The sequence below is a fragment of the Rattus rattus genome, chromosome 4, assembly GCF_011064425.1.
Source record: "Rattus rattus isolate New Zealand chromosome 4, Rrattus_CSIRO_v1, whole genome shotgun sequence".
Lineage (NCBI taxonomy): Eukaryota > Metazoa > Chordata > Mammalia > Rodentia > Muridae > Rattus > Rattus rattus.
The window spans coordinates 88,039,908-88,062,879 of record NC_046157.1 but is presented as its reverse complement, the minus strand read 5'-3'; the positions used below and the strand labels follow the sequence as shown (position 1 = coordinate 88,062,879).

The window sequence follows — 22,972 nt, the reverse complement described above, 5'->3', positions numbered from 1 at the left end:
AGGTGAGGTGCTAGTACTGTCCTTCTGAAACTGCACACACTGGAGTTTCTCTATGCAACCCTGACTAGCCTAGAACTCAGAGATCCAGCAGCCTCTGCCTCCTGATGCTGGGATTAAACGGTATGGACTACCATGCCCAGTCTTGGTATGGTCTTTTCTGAGGATTTATGAATTTTCAAAATAATAATGAAAATATAACAAAAACCAACAGAGGAAGAGGAAGATGGGACTCCTGGGAGAAGCCTGTTGATCCTGTCTGGGGCAGAAGGACAGTGGTCTCATACTCTTTTTTTTTCTTTTCTTTTCTTTTTTTTTTTTTTTTTTTTTTTTTCTTTTCCGGAGCTGGGGACCAAAACCAGGGCCTTGCACTTGCTAGGCAAGCGCTCTACCACTGAGCTAAATCCCCAACCCAGGTCTCATACTCTTTGTTGGTGATATTGACCCAGGGCCAAGAATACTGTCTCTCCTTGCAGCTAGGTCTTGGGGTTGGCTCCCAGTGAGGTAGAAGAGACCCATGGCAACCAAGCTGCTGCTATAAAGATTTGGCAATAAGTCTGCTTCTGAGACATTAAATTGGAAGAACTAAGTAAGACATGGCTTACACAAAGCCCAGAGATAAGTAGTAGCTGCCCAGGACTGTTAGAGATAAGCAGAGAGCATGCCAAGGTGTGAGCGTTGGCTCACCAGACTGACAAGCCACCCTCCCACCCCCCAAGGAACACACACCTCTGATGGGCACCATAGCCAATGTAAGCCCTGGCCTCTGTAAAGCCCTTAGGTCTCTTCTGGAGAAGAGCAAAACTCCATAAGGTAGGCAAGATGGCCTGGGTAACAGCATGGTGTACTAAAGAAACAATTCTGGCAAATCTGCCCACATGCCCAGACTTGCAGTCTCCTGTCTCTGTTTGAATTGTTCAAAGTGTAACCCGGGGCCAGGACCTGAAAGAGATGGCATCCTGTGTGGAAAGCACAAGCCTAAGTTATAACTTAGGAAGTCTCTATCTGAGCCACACTCTTCTTTGGGCAGTAGTTAAAGAGCTTTGTTAACCAATGGTGCACAGGGATTCCTCCCAGGAAGGCACACTGTGTGAAATAGCAGCATCCACACCAGGTAGCTCACAACCACCTCTAATTCCACCCAGTCCTGGGATCAACACCTTCCCTGGCTTTCACAGGCACCTGTACACATGCAGTACACAGACATGCTGGCATACAAAATAAGGAGACAGGGTCTTCACTGTGTAGCTAGTCTGTAGCTATCAATTCTGCCTGGTGGTCAGACTGCAGAAACAGCACTTTGTAAGCCCGTGACTTGGGTAAGAACAGGTGGCACTCTTGGAAACAGTCAAAGCCATCGCCAAAGGCCAGTCACATGGAACTCTTGGAGAAGCTGAACCTAAAGCAGTGAGCCCAAGGTCTGTGACAGTTGGTGGGTGTGCTCACACCTAGCCAGGCCCTTAGCATCCTCCTCAAGCTGTACTGCAGGCTTGTGGCAATTCCCACAGGGAGCTTCCTCTGCAAGGCTCAGATAGCAAGGACGTTCTGTGTAGGGAGCCCTAGGCAATGACATTCAAACCTCAGAGCCATTGAGCCGTCCCAGTATCATGGGCCCTTGCCATGGGTCTGTCTGCAAAGCAGCAGAGGGGTGGCTGGGGACTGTGTGGGGGTTTCAGCACAACCAACTAAAGCTGCCTAACAGATGACTGCAGGAGGGCCTAGGAAAGTCCAGATATTACCCAGCATGGAGAGAAAACAGCCAAGACAGATCTGCACATGACTCTACTTCTATCAAAGACCACAGAGGATGCCAGGGCAGAACTGTCACAGGCAGGGGACAGAAGTCCACATGGCATTTTGGAAACCATTCAGTCACCAAAACAAACCTGCCTCCTGTGGCCTGTGGCCTCCAGATGTTTCAGCAAAAGATAGAGACGGAGAGCTGTGTGGTTCAACACCACCACTCATGCTGTGTCACGTGTGTGTGTGTGTGTACAGCCAAGTGGTTCAAACCACCACTCATGCTGTGTTATCCTGGAAGGCACTGTGGCAGGGTTGTGTGTGTGGACAGCTTCCTTCACCTAAGTGTACGTACACACACACACACACACACACACACACACACACACACACACACACACAGTAGTGGTAACAACCATCAGGCCAGCAGCAGCCCTAGCTGATTGCCCAGGTGCCAAATACCCCAGCCTCCCAACAGGATGCAAACACACAGGATTTACTCATGTTGGGAGTCCTGCCACCAGCAGCCACTGTCTTCTGATGTGTCAAGAAGGGGACAAATGATGGCCTTGAGAAAGACAGTCAAGAAGACAGAGGCATCCTGGGCTGTTGCCTCTCCACACCTAGCAAAGCCCAAACATGGCAGCCCATAGTCTCTGGGGCAATATGCCCTCCAAGAGGGAGAAGTCAGCTCCATAGACAGGGAGAAGGGGCAGGGACAGTAAGCAGGAGTTATTCCAGATGCAGTGACATACACTGGCTGGGACACACTCCACTAAGACACTCTCCTGGGGTACTGGAATAGAATGGGGACGGTGTGTATGCTCCACGCACCCTAAAAGGTGCACAATACTTGCTAGTCTAGAATTTGCCAACCTCTCTCCTTCTCAAAGTCCCTCCCCTTTTGGTTCAGCCTGGCCTTCGATGGCTCATTAGGTGGTAGAGCAAGTTGGAGGAAGGTATATATGCAGAGTGCGCGGCGCCCCTTACCTTCTGTCCTTTGTCCTTCTGAAACACAAAGACGGACGGTGCAACAGCAGGCTTTTCTGAAAAAAGAAAATCAATGTTTGCTGAACACTGCATGTGAATGGTCAACATGGCTCTTTTGTTTCTGGCTAGCTAGACACCCTAATATAGTACACCAATGAGTGCCCACAGATAGCCAACAACACTCACATATGCAACACACAGAAAAACAAATTAAAAAGGAGTTCATAGAACACCAAGCTGCTCAAAAGATGCATCAGGAAGTACCCCAGTGGCACAGCCCTGTCCTTTTCTGAAAGCACAGTACTGGGTTCAGGATTCAGAACAGGGGTGTAAGGAGCTACAGGGTGCAAGACACCAGAACATCGTATGACTCTGCCTAAAAGCTGAGTACCAACTTGATTTTGTTGTTGTTACTATGTTTTTGGACTGGGCCTCACTATATAGACCAGGCTAGCCGCAGTCAGAGATGCTTCCCAAGTTCTGGGATTAAAGGTGTACACCACCTGCCTGACTGGCAAGCAACTGGCCCTCATGCTTCTGCTCTCTAGACAGCTCTCCTAGAAACTCAACCAACCTGGCTTCCACAGGTACTCATTAAACAAGACTTCAGCAGCAGTGCCCTGACGTGCTGCCCAGAGGCAAACAGTGGACAGGACGAGTACTGGTAGTGCCTTCATGGCTGTGCTAACTCCCATTAGCACCATATGCCCCCAAGGTTGAGTAGGAAGGGCCGGGGCACTTATGAGGCACGATGCCAAAAATAGCCACAGTGCCTGAGACGGTAGGTATGCACATGTGGACAGGAGATGGGGAGGAAGGGACTATCAGGTAACCATTTGAGAGCAGGCTTGAAGAAGGACACAAATATCAAGACTGTGACCACACAGACACCAGTCACTCACCCCTAAACCCAATCCTGGAGAAGCAGGACAATGAACCTGAGCTGGGCCACAGAACTTAAAACATGCAGCCAGCTGACAGTGACACTCTCACACCTCAGTCCCCACTGCCCCAAGCTCCTGTGACCACCTGTGTCACCTGCCTTAAAGCCCAAGCTGACATCCAAGCACCACCAGAAAATAATACACCAGGCTCACGCCTCTTGTAGCCACAGCTGATACAAATGATGGCAGGGAAAGGGGCAAGACTGGGCAGACAAGCAGCTCACCACACAGGATCTGTGCCAGTTCCCCAGAGCCCTGTCAGCACGTCTGCGCCCAAGTTTAGCAGCTGGGCCAATGCCCATCTGTAGCTCTGCCTCTGTACCCAGCACCAGTGAGATGTTTAAGAAACCAGCATTTTGGCCATCTTGGTCCCTTTCCACTCAACCCAGGCTCTAGGGTTGCTGAGGTTAGCGCCTGAGCCCAGGGGACACTACCTCATAAATATATGGCTGGAACTATGAAGAGACACTCTTTTTCTGCTAGGACTCCAGGCCACCTGTCAACTACAGGGCAACTATGGATGGCAGGAGCCTCAGTCCCTAGGTCCTGTGTGGGACTGACCAGTCTCACATGCTGGTCAGGCCAGTAAATGGTACCTGCTGTTGCTGCTGAAGCCAGCATGGGACTACAGTCTGGGAGGGCCATTCCTTCCTTTCCTCAGAGGCAGCCCCAACACAGCCCCTCAGTATGATGGGCAAGTGTCCCCTAAAGAACAGATCAGATCAGATCAGCTATAGAGATCAGCATCAGATAAGAACAGCTGTAGAGAACCCATATGCTTGTACAGCTGGGGACATAAGCAGTCAGATAGGTGACATCAATGAAGACCAGATCCACCTTGGCCTAGTTCTCACTTGGAACCATCCAGACCTTCCTTGCTCACATCTGTAGTCACCATAGCCCAGGTGTGGCTGACACTTAAAGCCATCATGCTTCCTGGTTACTAGGGCAGGAGAGCAGCATGCAGACAGTATCCTCAGCTTGCATCAGTACAGGGACACCAAGACACACTCCCAAAAGGTCTGTAGCCCACAAAGTAACACCTGAAATCTATCCATTCTCAAAGCAAGGTATGTGGCTCCATGAGCAGAGCACCCACCTAGCATGCAAAGCCCAGGGATCCATCCCCAACACCACAAAAACCACATGTAGAGGCAGAAAGATCAGGAGTTCAAGATGACTACATGATACATGAGACTACCTCAAAAACAAACAACAGGGCTGGTGAGATGGCTCAGCATGGTGAGATGCTTCATGCCAACTGCAAAAATTAACTGGACTGTGGAGCCCACATGATGAAAGGCCTGTCCTGAAGGTTGTCCTAAGTACAAACAGAACAGAAGGGGCCAGAGAGCCACTCAGCAGCTTAGCACAGCACCTGCTCTTGCAGAAGACTGAGGTTTGGTTCCCAGCACCCATATCGGGTGGCTCATACCAGAGGACCCAATGCCTTCTTTGGGGCTCCACCAACACTGTAGTCATGTATACCAACCCACACATGTAATTGAACTTTAAAAATGAGAGAGAGAGGGGGGGGCGGGGCGGGAGGAAACACTTCACTTCATAAACATGACTCCATGCAACCTCACGGATATTTACTAAATGCTGAGTTCCAGAACTACAGTGGGTGACAGTGCAGGCTACAGCTCAGCTCTCTTCTCTCCAGGGCAGCACAGAAGGGATGGACAGAGGCTAGGGCAGGAGAGGAAGGTGCATGTACACCAGGAGTCCTGAGGCTGGGGACACGAGCGAGCGAGTGAGCGAGCCTTCAATTCTCTGTCCCACACAGAGCTTCACAGACATTACAAGCACAGTCCTCCCAGCAAACAGCTACTAGTTCCATGGGCTATACCAGCTTCTCAGACTCATGTGCATGCTTACACTAACACACTGCATAAGAGGCAGCAGGGCAGTCAGCCACCCGAGCATATTGAACAAAGCAGCTATCATCTAACCCCCTGGAGGACAAACACCTGGGAGGAACTTTGGGGCCTGGGTCCACCAAAGCAGGGTCCACAAGCAGAAGGGCAGAAAGAGCTTGTAATTTATAGCTGTCTCCTGAAGCCACATCACTTGCTAGACAGTCTTCACAGCTGAAGCCACCAAATGGCTCAGCATCATGTCAGCAAGGCGCCTCCATCTCCTCATCCAAGAACACCATTGGTTAATATTTCTCCAGCACCTTGGACTTTGAGTCAGCCACTAGTGAGGACAGTGACAAATGCCAGCTACCAGTTGCCGTGAGAACAATCTGCACTGGGCAGAGGCAAACCCTTGCAGTACAAGTCTCCACTTGTCATCGTCACTGGTCCCCTGTGAGCTCCATGGTGGGGAATAAGAAGGCCTCTGACCTACGTGTCTCAGGCTTCCTGGCCCTGACCAACAGGGTGGCACCTGAAGCATCTTCCTGTGACACACACTTCTCTCAAAGATCCTAGCTGGCCTGATAGAGAACCTGGGAGAGGCACTGCTTGGGTAAGCACGCCATTTGCCTTTTCTACAGTTATTTCGCCCTGTGCCCCAGTTGCCACAACAGTGGGAGCAGCACTCCACTTGTGGCTGATGTCACTTGTGTTTGATGTCACTTTCCTACTGTGGCCAGGTATTGAGTGTCACACTACTGAGTGTCCAAGAGGCATAGCACAAGCCAAGGAGGCCTTGGCCACAGGGGTGCTCTACTCCTCCGTACTTCCAACCTCAGCCAAAGACTAACCTCTGAAGTGAGAGGGAGCATGCCCAGTGGGTCAGCTCCTCCTCCATCCTGCTGTCCCTGCAGCCCAGGAAGAGCCTGCTCACACTAAGTCTGGCAAAACCCCAGTGAGCTCATAAAAGGGAACTGCTATAGAGTGCCTCAGTTTAACAAACACAGAAGAGTGCCCTGCATGGCCTGACAGACACAGTGAAGTGAAAGCAAGGGAAGGCTATGTAGAAAGTAGCCCAGCTGGAAGGAAATCTGAGGCCCCAGAACACATAGAGCTGGGCAGTTGCCTAAGATTGGCATTAGGAGTGTGGGTGCATTCAAGGCCTCAGCCATGCAGACCTGGTGACTCTGACACAGGGAAGAGTAAATAAGGACACAATGACCTACTGCAGACTCCAAGGCAGTGTCAGTTCCTGTCACTGCAATCACATCTAAGATCACATGACAAATCACTGGAAGCATGGGTCATGCACAAAAAGACAGCCTTCAGGTGACCAACAATGGTATGCTTGAGGCAATGCTTGGTGGCTGGCAATCCCAGAGAACCTTGAGGCAGATTCTGAGGGAAGACAAAATGAGGTGAGACCCTGTAGGTGCCAGGCCCCAGGTCAGCAGTAGGGAGGAGTTATTATTAGCTAACTAGGGAAGCCAGAACCAAGCAAACATAAATGCAAACATGCATGGAGAAGAACATTCTCACAGAAGTCACATGAGCCTAGAATATAGGAGGCATCATGGTGGCTAGTGCCAAGAGGTGGGAGGGGCTGCACTTCTGACATCCTGCCTGTCACTGAATTGCCATCAGTCATGGTACTGAAAGGAGGGCAGGCCACCTCAAGCTCAGATGGCAGGCAGCTGCCCTTCACGGTATGACTCCATAAACTCACTGCCATGTGGGGCTGCCCATGGTACTTACTGGGCATGGCAGATGGGGAATGGGGAGAACCACCACTCACAAAGCACAGGACCGGAGAGCCACCAACCGCAAGCTCTAGCACGTGCAAGATCAGCAACCTATCCTGATATCACAGGAAAAAAGAAGGTCAGGGGCCTGCCCACATTAGACACCTGGTCACATTTGACTGGGGCAAATGGCATCACCCAACAGAGCCCAGCTTCTGACACAACTCTCCTTGGTGCCACAGGGCAGATCTTTGGGGTGCTCAGGTCTCCCCTAACCTGCTGATTCTTTTGGTGAAAGAGGGTAAGTGAATGTGGCTAATGCCCTGGGAAGAGGGGGCACAAAAGTCACCAATCATCCTATGCTAGCACAGAGAACATGAACATCTTGATCTGCAGCCAGCAGGAACAACATGTATCCCCACACTCCTGAGAAGCAGTCACTCAGAACAGCTCTGTCCCGAAACCCATCACAGATCTCACTTCTTACCCAGCTTCCAGATGCAGGAACTGATATGAGACAGGAGTTGCTGGCTGAACCCAGGCAAAATGCCCTGCATTGCAGACAATGTATAAATCCAGGCTCCTTTCTGGCTCTCAAACTTTTTGGCAGTAGGACTCACTGCCATGTCAGCATATGACTCAAGGCTATAATTACCTTCACGCATGGGGGCAAAGGCTGCTAAGACCCTCAACCCTGTGAGAAAGGAGTCAGGAGAAATTTCTAAGATTTATCTGGAGTAAAGGACAGGAAAGAATAAGAACTGACCTAATTTCTGGTGACCCCAGGGCTTTTGCAACTGCTAAACAAGTGTTCACCAGTCACACCCCAGCCAGAGAGGGAGGGAGGGAGTGTGTGTGTGTATATGTGTTTATCTTTAAAAAGTGGTGGTACAAAAAAAAAAAAAAAAAAAAAAAAAAGTGGTGGTACACACCTTTAATCCTAGCACTCCAGAGAGTTCAAGGGCAGCCTGGTCTACAAAGTGAGTTCCAGGACAGCCAGAGCTACACACAGAAAAACCTTGTCTCTAAAAACAGACAGAGTATCTGAGCCTGCCAGCACAGGCCTGTCATCCCAGCTACCTGGCAGGAGCTTGGTGAGGTCATTATGAGGTTGTAGCCCTGCAGTAGTCCTCAGACCATGGATACAGCGGAGCTTCTGAGTGATGGCATGGCAAGGACAGACACAGTCCTCCAGTTACCACGGGCCCTTAGGAAGTTAAAGAAACTCAACCAGCACACAGCAGGCAAGCAGGCAAATGGCCACACCAGTGCAGAGGAGCACAGTAGGCACTGAGGTGTCCAGGGGCATACAGTCTCTCTACAGAAGGAGTAGCAGTTGTCCCCCAGCCCCAGCAAACCCCAAATGTGCAAGTCGGTCCATACAGACAAGTTAGAAAACTGCTTTCCCTGCAATTGTAGAATCTTAGGCCACTTCCTAATAAAAAACACATGTAGAAGCCAAGTTGGGAGACAGCAGCTCCTCCATTGTGCCCCAGGTAAGGTGACAACTTCTGTCTATGTTGTTCTACTCTGCCTTCCTGGAGATCTTTAAACTCTCTGGATGTACCATCTCTAAAAAAGTGGCCTAACTGGTGGCTTGTATTTCACCAATGAGCTCCTACGAGAAGGGACAGTAGCCTCGGCATGGACCTGGCAGTCAGTGCTGAGAGGGCAGGCACTGCACACCCAGGGCACAGTGAAAGGGCAAGGGTGGGTTCTGTTCCAGCACCCTAAGCTATAGGCTTCTCTCCACCACACTCTGAGTGGACTCTGAGGGGAAGAGGCCTGTGCAGAGACAGCAGGAACAAAGGTCCTTAGTTAGGGCAGACACTCTACTGCCACTGCCACTAATCTGGAGTGGTGGAAAGTAAGCATCTTGGAAAGCTAACAGACTCTCCTACATTATCAGGCCCTGTGCCTGAACTGAACTCCCTTCTTCACCTGTTCCTGGTTCTTTTTTATTTGGGGGCTTGGACAGAGCAGGGGGGAGGCGGGAGAGGGGCTCTCACGAGACAGAATTTCTCAGTGCACCCTTGGCTGTCCTAGAACTTGATCTATATACCAGGTCTGTTTCAAACTTGGAGATATGCCTGCTTTTACTCCCCAGTTGTGGGATTAAAGGTGTGTACCACCACTGCCTGGCTCCAAGCATTGTTTTTATTTTCCCCATTTTTGAATTTTGAGACAGGGTCTTGCTAAGCTGTCCAGGCTAGCCCTGAAATCACTATGGATAGTGGTAGCCTTATCTTGAGCTTCCCCAGCGCTGGGACGACAGGCCTGGGTTCTCCAAGCTCCACCCCTTCCATTCTGACTCTCTCTTCAAGCCAACAGTTGAGCAGACAAGTTCAAGAGGCTCCTGCCATACCGACACTTTCTTCAGAGGGTAAAGGTTCTGCACCCCAACTGCTATGAAACCCCTCTGCCACCACTCCACCTTTGCTAGAGAAGCAGAGTCCAGGCCAAGCACAGGGCCGAGTCAAAAGACACACTCAGGACCACTTGTCATCCATCTATGTCAGCACATAGCCATGTCCGTCCCTTGATCTAAAGGCTAAGTGTAGGACATGAAAAGTAGAGAGGCCAAGAGCCAAGCCCAATTCTACAGGGTCACAGGTGACACCTGAGGCCACACAGTAGACAGGATACCTGGCTACAGGGACCTGTAATGCCTAGGGCAGCATCCTCCACAACCAAGAAGTCGACCACAGATGTCAAAAGTGTCCAGGTTGAAAAACCCTGAGATACAAAATCAGACAATGACAGGCAGACAGGATTCAGAGGGCAGATATGAACCTCCTGGGCTCCCATCAGCCACTCAGTCATGTCAGCCATCAGGGTCATGTCAGTGGAATAGAGACACCACAACTTAAGACTCACTACTCTACCTCCTCCCTTTTATCCACCCCTTCCATTCATCCATGAAAAACTGTAGATGGAACTCAAGACCATATCCCCCAGCACTTTTCATTCTTTTCCTCTCTCATCCCCCACTGAGCCTCTGAATTGCCCAGGGTGGTCCAGAGTGGGAACACAAAATGCCAGTGAGCACTCGCTATCGAAGGCAGAGACTCATCAAGGCTTACAGCACCATGAGATGGAGACTATGATCTGCATTCCCATTTTGTTAATAGGGAAACTGAGGCCTCAGTTCAAGGCACAGTGAAAGCACTAGCCTGGCTTGCTCTAGGATAGAGCATGTGCCTGCCATACCCTGTCACCCTTTAGCTTGTCTGGGAGATAACTCTGCAGTTACTCCTACTCCTAAGGTGGGGCTGTGTGCGGAAGTATTTTAGGAAATCATAGCCCTGAAGCAGGAAACGGGAGACAGGGTGTGCTACTATCATCCACTCAAACACAACCACTTGTGGTGCTAAGCACAAAATGCACAGGACAGATCTGTGCAGCCCAATGTGCTGAGTTCCCATTATGCACATACAAGACCCAGTCAGGACAAGCTGACCACTGAATAGCTACAAGCCAGTTTCTGGGATCCTGCTCTTCTGTGCTCTCTCCCTTCCTCCACCACAGTCAAAACTGTCTTCTGCACTGTCCTTCTGTCCAGTGTTGAAGGACTCCCAAAACAGAACACAGAGAAGCAGTGCAAGGGGATTTCTCAAAGCCATGAGCTACAGAAGTTCCACAGCTGTGAGAACTGCTGGTCCTACCATGAGATCACCATGGCAATGAGAACCTGCAGGATACAGACTTGGACCACAACTGAGGATAGTTCCTTACAAATGAGCAGGGCACACCTCACCTGAACTGTTTAGAGTAGAGCGCTACAACCTGGTCTGCCCTTGGTAGTACAAGGACCTAGGGATCTAGAGATCTGGGGTTACCCTGCACCATTCTGGATGGAAATCAAGCGTCTATACACTGAAGTGGGCTGGGAGCTGGGGGAGGGGGGAGATGAGTCTAAATGCCTAGTCATATTAGACAGCTACTACCTCAGAATGCCTGAGACCAGATAGCCCATGGCAGAGAGATATGAAATGGATGAAGGCAGGGACTTGGGATCTGGGCCCAGGAAGACATGACCCACACAGCCAAAAGGAGCTCCTAACTCCAGGGTGAGTTTCAACGCTTCAAAACACACAAGCAACAGGGCTGAGGCTTAGAGGCCGAGTGCTAGCCCAGTATGCAAAGCTCCATTCCTAGCATCACTTCAGTCAAACACTTGTCATCCTAACACTGGGAAAATAGAGGCAGGAGATCAGGAGTTCAAGGCCTTCTTCTGCTACACAGCAAATTCAAGGCCAGCTTGGATTATATGACACCCTGTCTCAAAAGAAAGTCAACACCATATACCTACTTTACGAAAGTAAAAATACATCAAACATCATGCTACGAACATACTCAAGAGATGAAGTATTCTGGAAACACAAAAATGACTGATTCAGAAATGATGGATGTGAAACACAAACACTTCAACTCCTCTGACAGAAGTAGTGTCAGAGGATAAACAACAGGTAGGCTAAGCCCTTCCTAGGCACAAACTTGAGAACCAAACATTCTCCATTATAACTTTACAAGCAGTGAGCAATTTACAGTGGACAGTATGTGGGCAACACAAGACTGAGTCCCAGGGAACAAATGCAAACTGTACTCCAAGGCAAAGTGTACTCACTTTCAGTGAAAATCCTCACCAATAAACCTCCTTTCCCCAAGAACTCAAGAACTTCCTTTTCCATGGAATAGCCTCTGTATCAAATTCTGCTCCAGAAGCAGGGGCCCACTAGTGATGCCTGGCAGTGCTTCTGCTCCAGCAGAGCGTGGCTTGGTCAGGGAATTCCTCATGAGTAAAGTGGCATGAAGAACAGACCACCAGGGTGGTATGGGGGAAGGGGGGGGTTCCAGATAGAGGAAATCCAGGATCCCAGCAAGGAAGAGGAAGGTAGGTCAGAGCAGAACTGGTCAGAGAGGAAGATCCGTGTAGGAGGATACTCCAGCTTCTGGCTAAGGTGCTGGATGAGAAGAGGCAGGAGGGAAAGAGGCCCCCTTGGAAGCAGTGGAGGTAGGAACAAGAAAGGACTCCTGGGCACTTCAAAGTTTTGGGTAAGAGAGAAGTTCCTATTGATGACCATAACAGGTTGAAGTATGGGGGTTTTCAGGGAGCAGATTCTGTTCTATACAGGATATTACCCACTCTAAAGGAGACCTCCAGCACTGCACATACCAGTCATCCCAGAGCTTGAGAGGTAGTCAGCAGGGTCAGGACTTTAAGGCTAGCTTCAGCTGTACAGTAAATATGAGAGAAATCTGGGCTATATAAGACTTTGTCTCAAACAAACAAACAATCAAAAATCCCCTAATAATTTTTAAAAGGAGTCTTCATTTAAAACACACCCACAAAGTACATCACATCAATCTCTACTTCCTTGGCTCCCTCTACCACCTTCATCCCCAAAAGCTTGGGTAAAATAGGTAAGAGTTGGGGGTTGCCCTGACTACCCTGATTCACACAGCTCTGCTTCCTAACCTGCCTTTAGTAACTTACTACCTACACCTATCTTTCCAGGCCTGATGGAGACTGAGTGTAAACACCTCCTAATACCCAGTCCCTCCCAGGGCTGAGTGCACTCTCTGAAGAACCCCATGTCCCTGCGTGTTCTACAGAAACCTCAGGCCACATGTCATTGCATAGTGGAGTACCAGGTCCCTGCTAACAGCATGCCTGTAGTTGTTAGGGAAGAAAGGACAGGGCTAAAAATAGACCTCTGAAGTCCCAAAACTACAACCCCAGAAGAGCCCCCAAGGGAGAACATCAAAGGACATCGAACATCAGGCTGTAGGATGACTATGAGATTGGGAAAGTGTTACATGGTCCAGAGTGCTCGGGTGAGGAGTCAGGGCCACAGGGAGGGCTCACAGGGCAAAAGGGGGTGTGAAGATGCAATTAGAACATCGGTGCTCAACTTGTGGGTTGCCACCCCTTTGGCAAATGTCTACTTCCAGAAATACTTACATTACCATTCACAACAGTTACAGTTATGAAGTAGCAACAAAAATAATTTTATGGTTGGGGTCATCACAATAAGGAACTATAAAGTGTCACAGCATTAGGAAGATTGAGAACCACTGAATTAGGAACTACAGATCAGGTGGCCAATCCAAAATTAGGGGACATAAGCTGCACCCCAAAGGACTTGAGAGACTGGTGGGAAGAGAAGTGCAAGTTCTGCAGCGACTGGATAGTCTAACCATATTCAAACCACTTAAATGAGATCTCGGACTCCACAGGGTAGGTTTCACAGTGTCAAAAATAAAAACGGGATGTGAAGAAGCAGTTAGGACTTTCAAGATCACGTGATTAGGCCTAAATGGGGGACATCAGGTGCACCTCAAAGGACCTAGAAGCCAGTGGCGGGAATAGGAACGCCCAGTTCGGGTTTAAGCAGATCTCGGGGTGCAAGTCACAGGTCGGGGTGGCCGAGAACCTCGCGGGAATAAAGGAGAGCTGGACCTGAGGCCAGGCCAGGGATGGAGGCCCAAGCACCAGGCAAGGGAACCGGGAAAGGGACCGTGACGGGCTGGGCCGGCGAGCAGGCCCGGAGGTCTCGCCACGTTCGAGGCCGCGGGGCCGCGTCTCAGGCCCGTTGGGCTCCCGGGGCGGGGTGCGAGGCCTGAAGGCGTGGAGTGGTGGGAGCCGCTGAAGAGCCTCGAGGCCGGGCGGAGGCAGAAGCCGAGGCTGCCGCGAGGAACCGGGCCGGGGACCAGACGACATGTAGGGGGACCCGTTGGGTGCTCAGACCGAATGAAGCCGGACTCCCACAGTCTGAGGCGTTCGCCCTTGGACTCTGGGGCTCCCTCGACTTCCCGCCCCGCGCCCGCCCGCCGACAGCTGGTCCCCGACGGCGCCTCTCCTACCTTCGTTCGCCAGGTCCGCCATTTTACTTCCTTAAGCCCTCCCACAAGGCCCCGCGCCCGGCCCCCGGGCTCAGCCTGCTTTCTGCTGGGAGAATTCTGCGCCTGCGCATCCCGTTAGCCAGCGCCCGGACGAGGAAGAGGGTTGCTCGCACCAGCTAGCGCTCCGGCCGCGCGCCTGCGCAGTAACGGTTCTCCGCCCGCCTCTTCCCGCCCGCAGGGGAGGGGGTGTGGCTAGTGTAGCACGCACGCGCACAGGTAGCATCAGTTTGCCATTGGTCCTGATGTCCTAGCTTTGACTGCGTACTAAGGTGGAGGTGGGAGGTGGGAGGATGTCCGAGCGCCACACATGCGCAGAAGAAACGTGCCGCTGCTTGCTGTCTTGTATGCAGCCAGTTTCCCTGTTTGTTTCTCTGGCGTAAACTAACTTTTAAGCGATTTCTCGTACAGGAAAGAGTGACTGATATCTTTCACACAGCCATTTGCGATGGTTGGGGAAGAAGCAAAGTCATAGGGCACCCTAGACTTCAGACACAGGATGTCCAAATAAAACTAGACTCTTATCTGGGCATTGGACCTGGCATTGGTGCGCACGCCTTTAATCCCAGCACTCAGGGGTTGGGGATTTAGCTTAGTGGTAGAGCGCTTGCCTAGCAAGCGCAAGGCCCTGGGTTCGGTCCCCAGCTCTGAAAAAAAAAAACAAAAAAAAAAAAAGAAAAAAAAAAAAAAAAAAAAAAATCCCAGCACTCAGGAGGTAGACGCAGGAGGATCTGAGACCAGCCTAATCTACAGAGTGAGATCCTGGGCAGCGAGGATTACACAGAGAAACTGTGACTCAAAAACAAACAATAAATATGTAATAAAAAATGTATTTGTATGTGTATGAGTGCTATGTGTGTGCAATGCCTAGAAAGGCCAAAAAAGGCTGGCTATCATGGAACTGAACTGTGGGTGCTAAGAACCCAGTCCAGTACTCTGAAAGAGTAGGAAATGCTCTTATTACTTAGTCCTGGTTTTGTGTTTGCTTTCAAAGTGCTGAGGTGGAACCCAGTGTTTCCAACATGCTAGTAAGGTACCCCCAAGCCCTGTATGGGGGATTCTGGCAAAATTCCACCCCTGACGCCTAGCCCCTCACGGAGGTATTCTAGGCCGAGCTCTAATACTGATGAGATGTCTCAACAGGTAAAGGGGCTTGCTGCCAAGCTTCATGATCTAAATTCAATCCCTGGGATCCAGATGACGGAAGGAAAGAACCAACTCCTGCAAGTTGTCCTCCCGGGCACGCAATGTGCATACACTCTCAAGCACACACACAAATAAATGTAAAATTTGTTAAAAGAAAGGAGTGCAAGTGGAAAACCAGGTCTAAATTGACCTTTGCATATTGACAAAACACCTAAAGCAATTTACTACATGCTTTGAATCTTTGGGTATACTCCTATAGATTTGTGAGATAGGGAGACACTACCACAGTGTAGTCCAGTCTTCCCAAATTCTGGGGTCACCAGTATAAAAAAATCTCTCTCTCTCTCTCTCTCTCTCTCTCTCTCTCTCTCTCTCTCTCTCTCTCTCTCTTTCTCTCTCTCTCTCTCTCTTTCTCTCTCTCTCTCTCTCTCCAATTTTTAAGGTAGGATTTTATGTAGCCCAGCCTGCCCTCGAAATGGCTTTGTAGCTGAATACCCATGGACTTCTGATCCTCCTGCCTGGACATCCAGAGAGCTAGGCTAACATATGTCACCATCATACCTGGCTTCATTGGTTTTTTCGGTTTGGGTTTTTGAGAGAGTACCATTACATAGCTCAGGCTGGCCTGGAGTTTCCAATACTCCTCTTGCATCAGCTTCTAACTCCTGTGAACATGGGAACATGGGAACATGGACGTGTGCATACAGCACAGTCTTCTGTCTCCCTAGTGTATGTGTGGTGTCCGCATACATGTGAGTGTGGATGATGGGTACAGCAAGTGTGTATGCAGAAGTGGGGGCTGCTGGGTGTAAATTGCTCTGTAAGCAGGTGAGGGTAGGTGAAAGACAAGGCTGGAGCCTGTGATTGGACAGAAGGAAGGGAGGGCGGGCTGAGAGTTTTTGAGAGGAGGGAGAGATAGGAGAGAAGGGAGAAGGAGGGAAGATGGAGGAAGAGAAGGATGACCCAGACCCATGTGGCTTAAATAGCCACAGGTAGCTATGAATATCATATAAGGGATGGATTACTACAGGACAATTTGTCAAATCTAAGTGGGCAGCTTATATGAATATTAGTTGGCTCTGAGTTCTTCGTTTTGGCATTTTGTGGGTTGAGAATTTACTGATATAAATCTGACTGATAAATTATGAGATGGGTGGTCTCTGCATGGAGCTAGCCATGAAGGTGGCAAGATTACTGGGGCCTGAGAGTAGCTGGCGCTAGCATGGAATGGTGCTTTTCTTATTTAATGCAACAGTTGGGGGCCTGTTCTTTGTGTCTGGCTTATTCACCTCAGACAGCCTCCTTCACTGAGCCTGGCACCACGCTGGTGGTCAGTAAGCTTCAGCCTCACTCCCCTCTCTACCCCCCAACCATGCTAGGGTCATGGGCACTCCCAGCCATCTGACTTCTCACATGGGTGCTGGGGATTTGAACTCCAGTCCAAATGCTTTACCAGATGAGCCATTTCTCCAGGTCTTCTAAATCCCCGTTTTCTCTGTGGCCCTGTCTCCAACTCCTTGACCTTCCATAACTATGATGTTTTCCTGACTGCTGTATGAGCCTTGTACGGTGACTCGGTGTCACTGTGTTGTCACAGAACTTAATGCCAGAACCCAGGAAGGAGAGGCAGGTGCATCTCTGTGAGATCGAGTCCAACAACAAATAAAACAATAAACTTCTAAACTAGTTAAACTATTGGATATCAAACTTCCTAGTGCTGCAACCTTTTAATATAGATCCTCATATTTTGGTGATCCACAACCGTAAAAGTATTTTGTTGCTACTTCATCACCAAGTTTTCTACCGTTCTGAATCATAACATAGATGATATGTGATCCTCAAATGGAGTCTGACCCACAGGTTGAGAACCACTGCCCCAAGTCATAACAAAAAGATTTTAGTAAACTGAACAAGGAAACAGGTTATTAAATTCTAGATAAAGGGGCTGGAGCTACAACTCGGGGGTTAAGAGCACTGGCTGCTCTTGGGGAAAACCACGGAGTTCCCTCTCAGCACCTATGTCAGGCAGCGCACAAGTTCCTGTAAGCCCAGCTCCCAGGGATCTGATGCCCTCTTGTGGCCTCCTTAGGAACTGTGTTTACATGAGCAAACCCATGTACAGACACACATAATAAAATGTTTTATTTAAATATTATTTTCTAAAATTCAAATTTTAAAAATGAAAAATATACTTTAAATACAATAGTTTGCTACTCTTGTCTACAAGAGTGTAAGTGGCCAGGCATGGCACCTTCTCCCTCCAGGGAGAGCTCCAGCACAGGAGTAAATTAGAATTGAAAATTAACAACGGTGCTGTCATCCCTGTGGCTCTGTGTTAATAAATCTCTGTACAATCTGAAGCCATGCTACACATCATGTTCTGTGATGCCGTGTGACCTACTCCATAGAATTCAGCAATGGCCTTTTGAGGAGCTCTGGACCCAGAGACCTAGGTTTACACTATGAGTTGATTCTGCTGTGGGTGGTCAGTGACCTCCTGCCTCTCAGGCCTCAGTTCAACTCAGCCAGTATTCCAGGAACTAATTCTTGGTGACTGAGAACTGTGGGGGTTTTGAAATCTGGGCAGTAGCTGAGTCAGCAGTACAGTCACCCACAGTCCAGGCTTCCATCTGCAGCACCACATAAAATGGCACTGGAGATGTGGAGACAGGAGCATCAGGAGTTCAAGGTCAGTCTAAACTACACAGTGAGTTTAAGGACAGGCTGGACTCCATGAGTCCAAATCTAAAAAAAGAAAAGAAGAAAGGAAAGGGGGGGGGGAGAAGGAAAAGAAATAGCTCAAGTTCTTGGGCCTGCTCCTCAACCAGAAATGGGGGTCCATTCACCTGGAGTAGGACATGTGTCAATCAACATAGCGCATCTTCAGCGGAAGTATATAGCGGTTCCTACAGGGGACAGGATCACCAGGCTGGGCCTGTATTCCCTATGTAGTCAAAGATGACCTTTACCCTCAGACCCTGCTGCCCCAGTTCCTGAGCCCTGGAGTGTAAGGTGCACAAATGCCTTTATTGCCATGCGCTGGCTGGTTGTGCTTTTGACACAGGGTTTCACTCTAGCCCAGGCTAGCACAAACTTTTGGGATCCTCCTGTTATGCCCAGTTCACAGGAACCCCAGGAGACCATCAGGAATTGTGAGTCTGACACAAAAAAACAAAGTCTTTATCTGTAGAGCCTGACCCGGATCGCAAACCTTCCCTGCTGCGCAGGTTAGGGATGCGATGCGGGAGTCTAGGGGCTTGAGACATATATAGGAGTATGTGCAAGCTGGTATTCTGGAGCTTTGGCGATACATGATTGGGGCGGGGAGAGTGCTGTCCTTCAAATAACCTTTGTCAGACAGTGGAGGCAGAACCTCCCAGCTGGAAAGGGACCTTCCTGACCTGAGAGTACTAATTATTTCCATTATCAGAAACTAGTATAGTTTACAAACGGATTAATCACAGCTGCCTGGAAACACTTAATTGTTTCTTTCCCATAGTTCAAGAGTGTGCTTTTGGGGTTGGGGATTTAGCTCAGTGGTAGAGCGCTTGCCTAGCAAGCGCAAGGCCCTGGGTTCGGTCCCCAGCTCCGAAAAAAAGAAAAAAAAAGAGTGTGCTTTTACCACTTCAAGGACATTGTCTCCTGCTTTCTTTAAGGACAGGAGCCATCTGCACCTGGAGAAATGCAATTGTTAATCAGGGTAAGGGAGGACAAGTCTTGGCGACTCTGAGGCTGGAATATGCTGTCTTTCGTTTGTTCCCAAGGCCGGCATCTGCCCAGGGAGGTCAGAGATGGCAGGTGTGCTTTCGCGAAAGAGGGATTGCAACAGGCTGAGGACAAAGCTGGGAAGAGAGTGCTTACTGCCCAGGCTCCGCTCAGAGACAGGAGAATGCAGGATTTGGGGTAGGTTTCCCGTGTCTCTTCACTCCTACCTCACCTTTTCCTGTAGTACTCGATATGCAGACAGAATCTGCGGGGTCTTTAGACCCCAAGTCCAAACTTCCATGAATCCAGGAAGTGGTTTTGCACACAATGACCACTTTGGGGCAGCAGAGGACTGAGAAGTCAGAGTCAGCTCGTGAACATACGTACGTACATACATGAACGCCCGCCTATGCGTGTACATGGGCGTCAAAGAGGGGCCAAAGGTTGGCATCAGGTGTCTTTCTCACTTTACCCAAGAGTACCCCTGAGCCCTTGCAGTCCCTGCGCCCCCGTGCGCCCCCGTGCGCCCCAGAACAGCAGCACTGCTGTTCAGCTATTGGGGCGAACGAACTGCAGACTTGGGATCACACAGCCGCGCTGAGCCAGCTCCCCAATTCTAGGGTCACAGAGAGATCGTGCACCCGGCTTCTCTGTGGGTTCTGGGGAGCTGAACTCACGTCCTAAAGCTTGCATGCAGAGACCCTGCCCAGGACTTGTAGACCGTCTAGGTGACATCTCTTAGTGCTATGGTCGCCAGCATCAGGGTTGTGCGGTGTTTAAAGGGCTCCCTCATTCCTCGGAGAGCTTCTCAGACCTGAGAGTCCCTCAGAACAAGGGTGCACTGTTCAAGGGAGGGGGATGGGGAGGGGGACGGGAATGGAGAGGGGGAGGCAAGGGTCCGTTCAGAGTCTTGGGACTGGGAATCCAAGAAGAAATGAATGGTGAGGTGAGGTCAGTGCAGTAAGGCATACATACCCTCCACACAATCCAGTCTCGCCATCATACATGCATTGAACTAGCCACTCTGTTCCCCACTCTGGCTGGAGGGGATCTCAACCATAGTAAGGGAATGGAGCCTGGGAACTGAGATTCACAGAAAGCAGGAGAATCCACCCCTGTGGGAGGAATCCACAAGACTGATGGTTAGAACATCAGGCAGTAGAGGTTTGGAAAATTGCAGGTCCAGAGCCAAACTATCATGGACTAGGTTTTTAGCCTCTTAACAGCTGTGGTGGTTTGAACAGGAATTGTCCCCACTCTGCACCCCATAGACTCATGTGTGAATCATAGGAAGTGACACTATTAGGAGGTGTGGCCTCGTTCGACGTACATCACTAGGGTTAGGCTTTTAAGTTTTATAAGCTCAAGTCTGACCAGTGTGGCACAGTCTCTCCCTGATGCCGGTGGGTCAGGATGTAGAACTCTCAGCTCCTTCTCCAGCACCGTGTCTGTCTGCATTCCACCATGCTTCTCACTGTGATCACCATGGACTGTAGTTAAATGCTGTCCTGTGGTCATGGTGTCTCTTTACACCACAGAACACTGACTAAGACAACAGCCATTCCTTACTCACTTCTGTGTCATTGATGTCTTGTGTCAACTGGGTGAGTGTTTTTGAATTGCAGAAACAGACCACTGACTTCTATCTGTCCAAAGGCTAAGTAAGGGTGAGGCCCACAGCAGAGGTTTTCGGCTTTGTGGTTATTGGCAGCCTAGTGTTCATGCCAACATCCTTGTGAAGTGCTTGACAGTGACTTCCCGTGTCCTCTTTCCCCACACAGCTGTCCCCTGTGAGGTGGGTGCATTTCTTCACAATGTCAAGCCTGAAGCTCCAAGAGTCTGCCTGAAGCATCAAGAATTTCAATACAAGTGATGTTTGCTGCAACGGATGCCAGCATAGACAGAACCGTAACTACTGTTACTTGAAAGAGGGGCTCGTGTGACCCAGGCTGTCCTCGAACTCACTGTATAGCTGAGGATGACTCTGAACTGACCCCCCTGCCTCTACCTCCTGCTAGGATCATCTGCATCAGCATGTCAACACACTCAGCCTGGGTGGCTGGCCTATCAGACCTGGGGCTTGTCGTGTGGTAGACACTCCTCACTGGACCCAGGCGCAGCTCAAAGACAACCGTGCATTTACAGAGAGAAATCGGGTGCAAATGTGCCCGAAACCTGCAGTTTCTTGGGTTCTTATTAGTAGTCCAGTTCACTATAGAAAGACTCCTCCTGTGGTGTCAGAGCATGCCCCTCAGGCCCATATGTCAATATTTGGTCCACAGTTAATGGAACTGCTTGGGAAGGATTAGGAAGTGTGGCCTTGTCAGAGGAGACTCAAAAGCCCACAGCAAGCCCACTGTAACTCTCCAGCTACTGTCTGTCTATTCCAACCATAATGCTCACAGACTAACCCTCTGAAACAGTAAGCCAGCTTGCAGTTAAGAGTTGCCAGGCTGGAGAGATGGCTCAGTGGTTAAGAGCCCTGACTGCTTTTCTACAAGTCTTGAGTTCAAGTCCCAACAACTACATGGTGGTTCACAACCATCTGTAATGGATCTAATGCCCTTTTCTGGTGTGTCTGAAGACAGTTACAGTGGATTCATATACATACCAGAACAGACCATAAATTCCAGGAACAAGATCAGAAATCCCCCTCCCAAAGAAAAACCTGGAGATACCTACAAGAACAGGAAAATACCTTATCCCAGACCCTCCGTGCTGGGCAGCCCTAGCTCATCCTGTGGTTAAACATGTATGACACTGAAATGCAGACCACTCACTACCCGACACGAGCCAATCAGAAGCCACTCACTACCCAACATGAGCCAATCAGAAGCCAACCCTTGTGCCCGCCACAGCACCCACCAATGAAATTTTAGATCCCCTAACCCACTCTCTAAATGTAGAACTAACACAGAAGTCAGTCCAAGTTGTACTAAGGTCAGCACTTTGGCCCTACCCATCTCATTAGACATCACCTAACTCTTCTGCAAGAAGGCCTGTGTGTCTTCATTTGAGGGTCTCCATTTCGAAGAAGGGTTGCCGTTCATTGTCTTTGTATATTATCTGAGTCTGGGGTCTTCCTTCAGTGATTTCAGACATCCTCACAATGATACAACAGTGACTGAGACCCCTCTTAAGCCCCATGTGTGAGCCTTGTGGCTCCTGACTTATTTCTTCCCAACTCATCCCAGGCACCTGGAGAAACACCCTGTAATCTCATAAACCCAAAAAAGATGTGAAAAGATACACACCTTTGACCTCGGCACTTGGGAGGCAGAGGCAGGAGGATCTCTGTGAGTTTGAGGACAGCCTGGATTACAGTGAAGTCTAGGATAGCCAGTGCCAAACAGAGAAACCGTCTCAGGGGAAAACAACAAAAACCAAATACATACATACATACATACATACATACATACATACATACATACATACATACCAGTGAGGATCATGTAGCTTACTGCTCTCAGGGACACCCCATTAATCCCTAGCCCCCCCTAAAGATTTTATTTTATATGAGTACACTGTAGCTGTCTTCAGACACACCAGAAGAAGGCATCAGATCCCATTACAGATGGTTGCCAGCCACCATTGGTTGCTGGGAATTGAACTCAGGACCTCTGGAAGAGCATTCAGTGCTCTTAACCACTGAGCCATCTCTCCAGGTCCGCCTCTCTTCCTCTTGTCAATCACAATGTAGGCCAAGAGTCTTCTTTTGGACTCTTCATTTAGGGGACTTCATCGCCGTGTGATGTGTGGGGATGACCTTGGGAAGTTTCAGTCAGGTAGCCCACTGTGATGTCAGCACTTCCTGCTGGGCAAGCCATTTACTACCAACCCATCCTTTCCTAGAACCTTCACTCCACAGCTCAGGAATGAGGACAGATAGAATGAGTCACCCAACTCAGCAATCACTTCCCCCTACTCACGCTTCTGACCATGG

General features: G+C 49.6%; 1 protein-coding gene across 6 annotated transcripts in view; it reads right to left on the bottom strand.

The window, feature by feature from the left end:
- Positions 1-14,290, bottom strand: part of Ranbp3 (RAN binding protein 3) — a 37,921-nt gene extending 23,631 nt beyond the window's left edge. For 2 of the 6 annotated variants that reach the window (XM_032900771.1, XM_032900772.1), the window contains exons 1-2: positions 14,143-14,289; positions 2,728-2,783 (exon numbers count right to left, since the gene is read on the bottom strand). In XM_032900771.1, the coding sequence (XP_032756662.1) occupies positions 2,728-2,783; positions 14,143-14,164 (78 nt within the window). In that variant the 5' untranslated portion in view covers positions 14,165-14,289. Of the gene's footprint in view, positions 1-2,727; positions 2,784-14,142 lie in introns of all 6 variants that reach the window. The other 4 variants (XM_032900775.1, XM_032900776.1, XM_032900770.1 and 1 more) reach the window with 3 other exon arrangements.
- Positions 14,291-22,972: the final 8,682 nt, after the last annotated feature.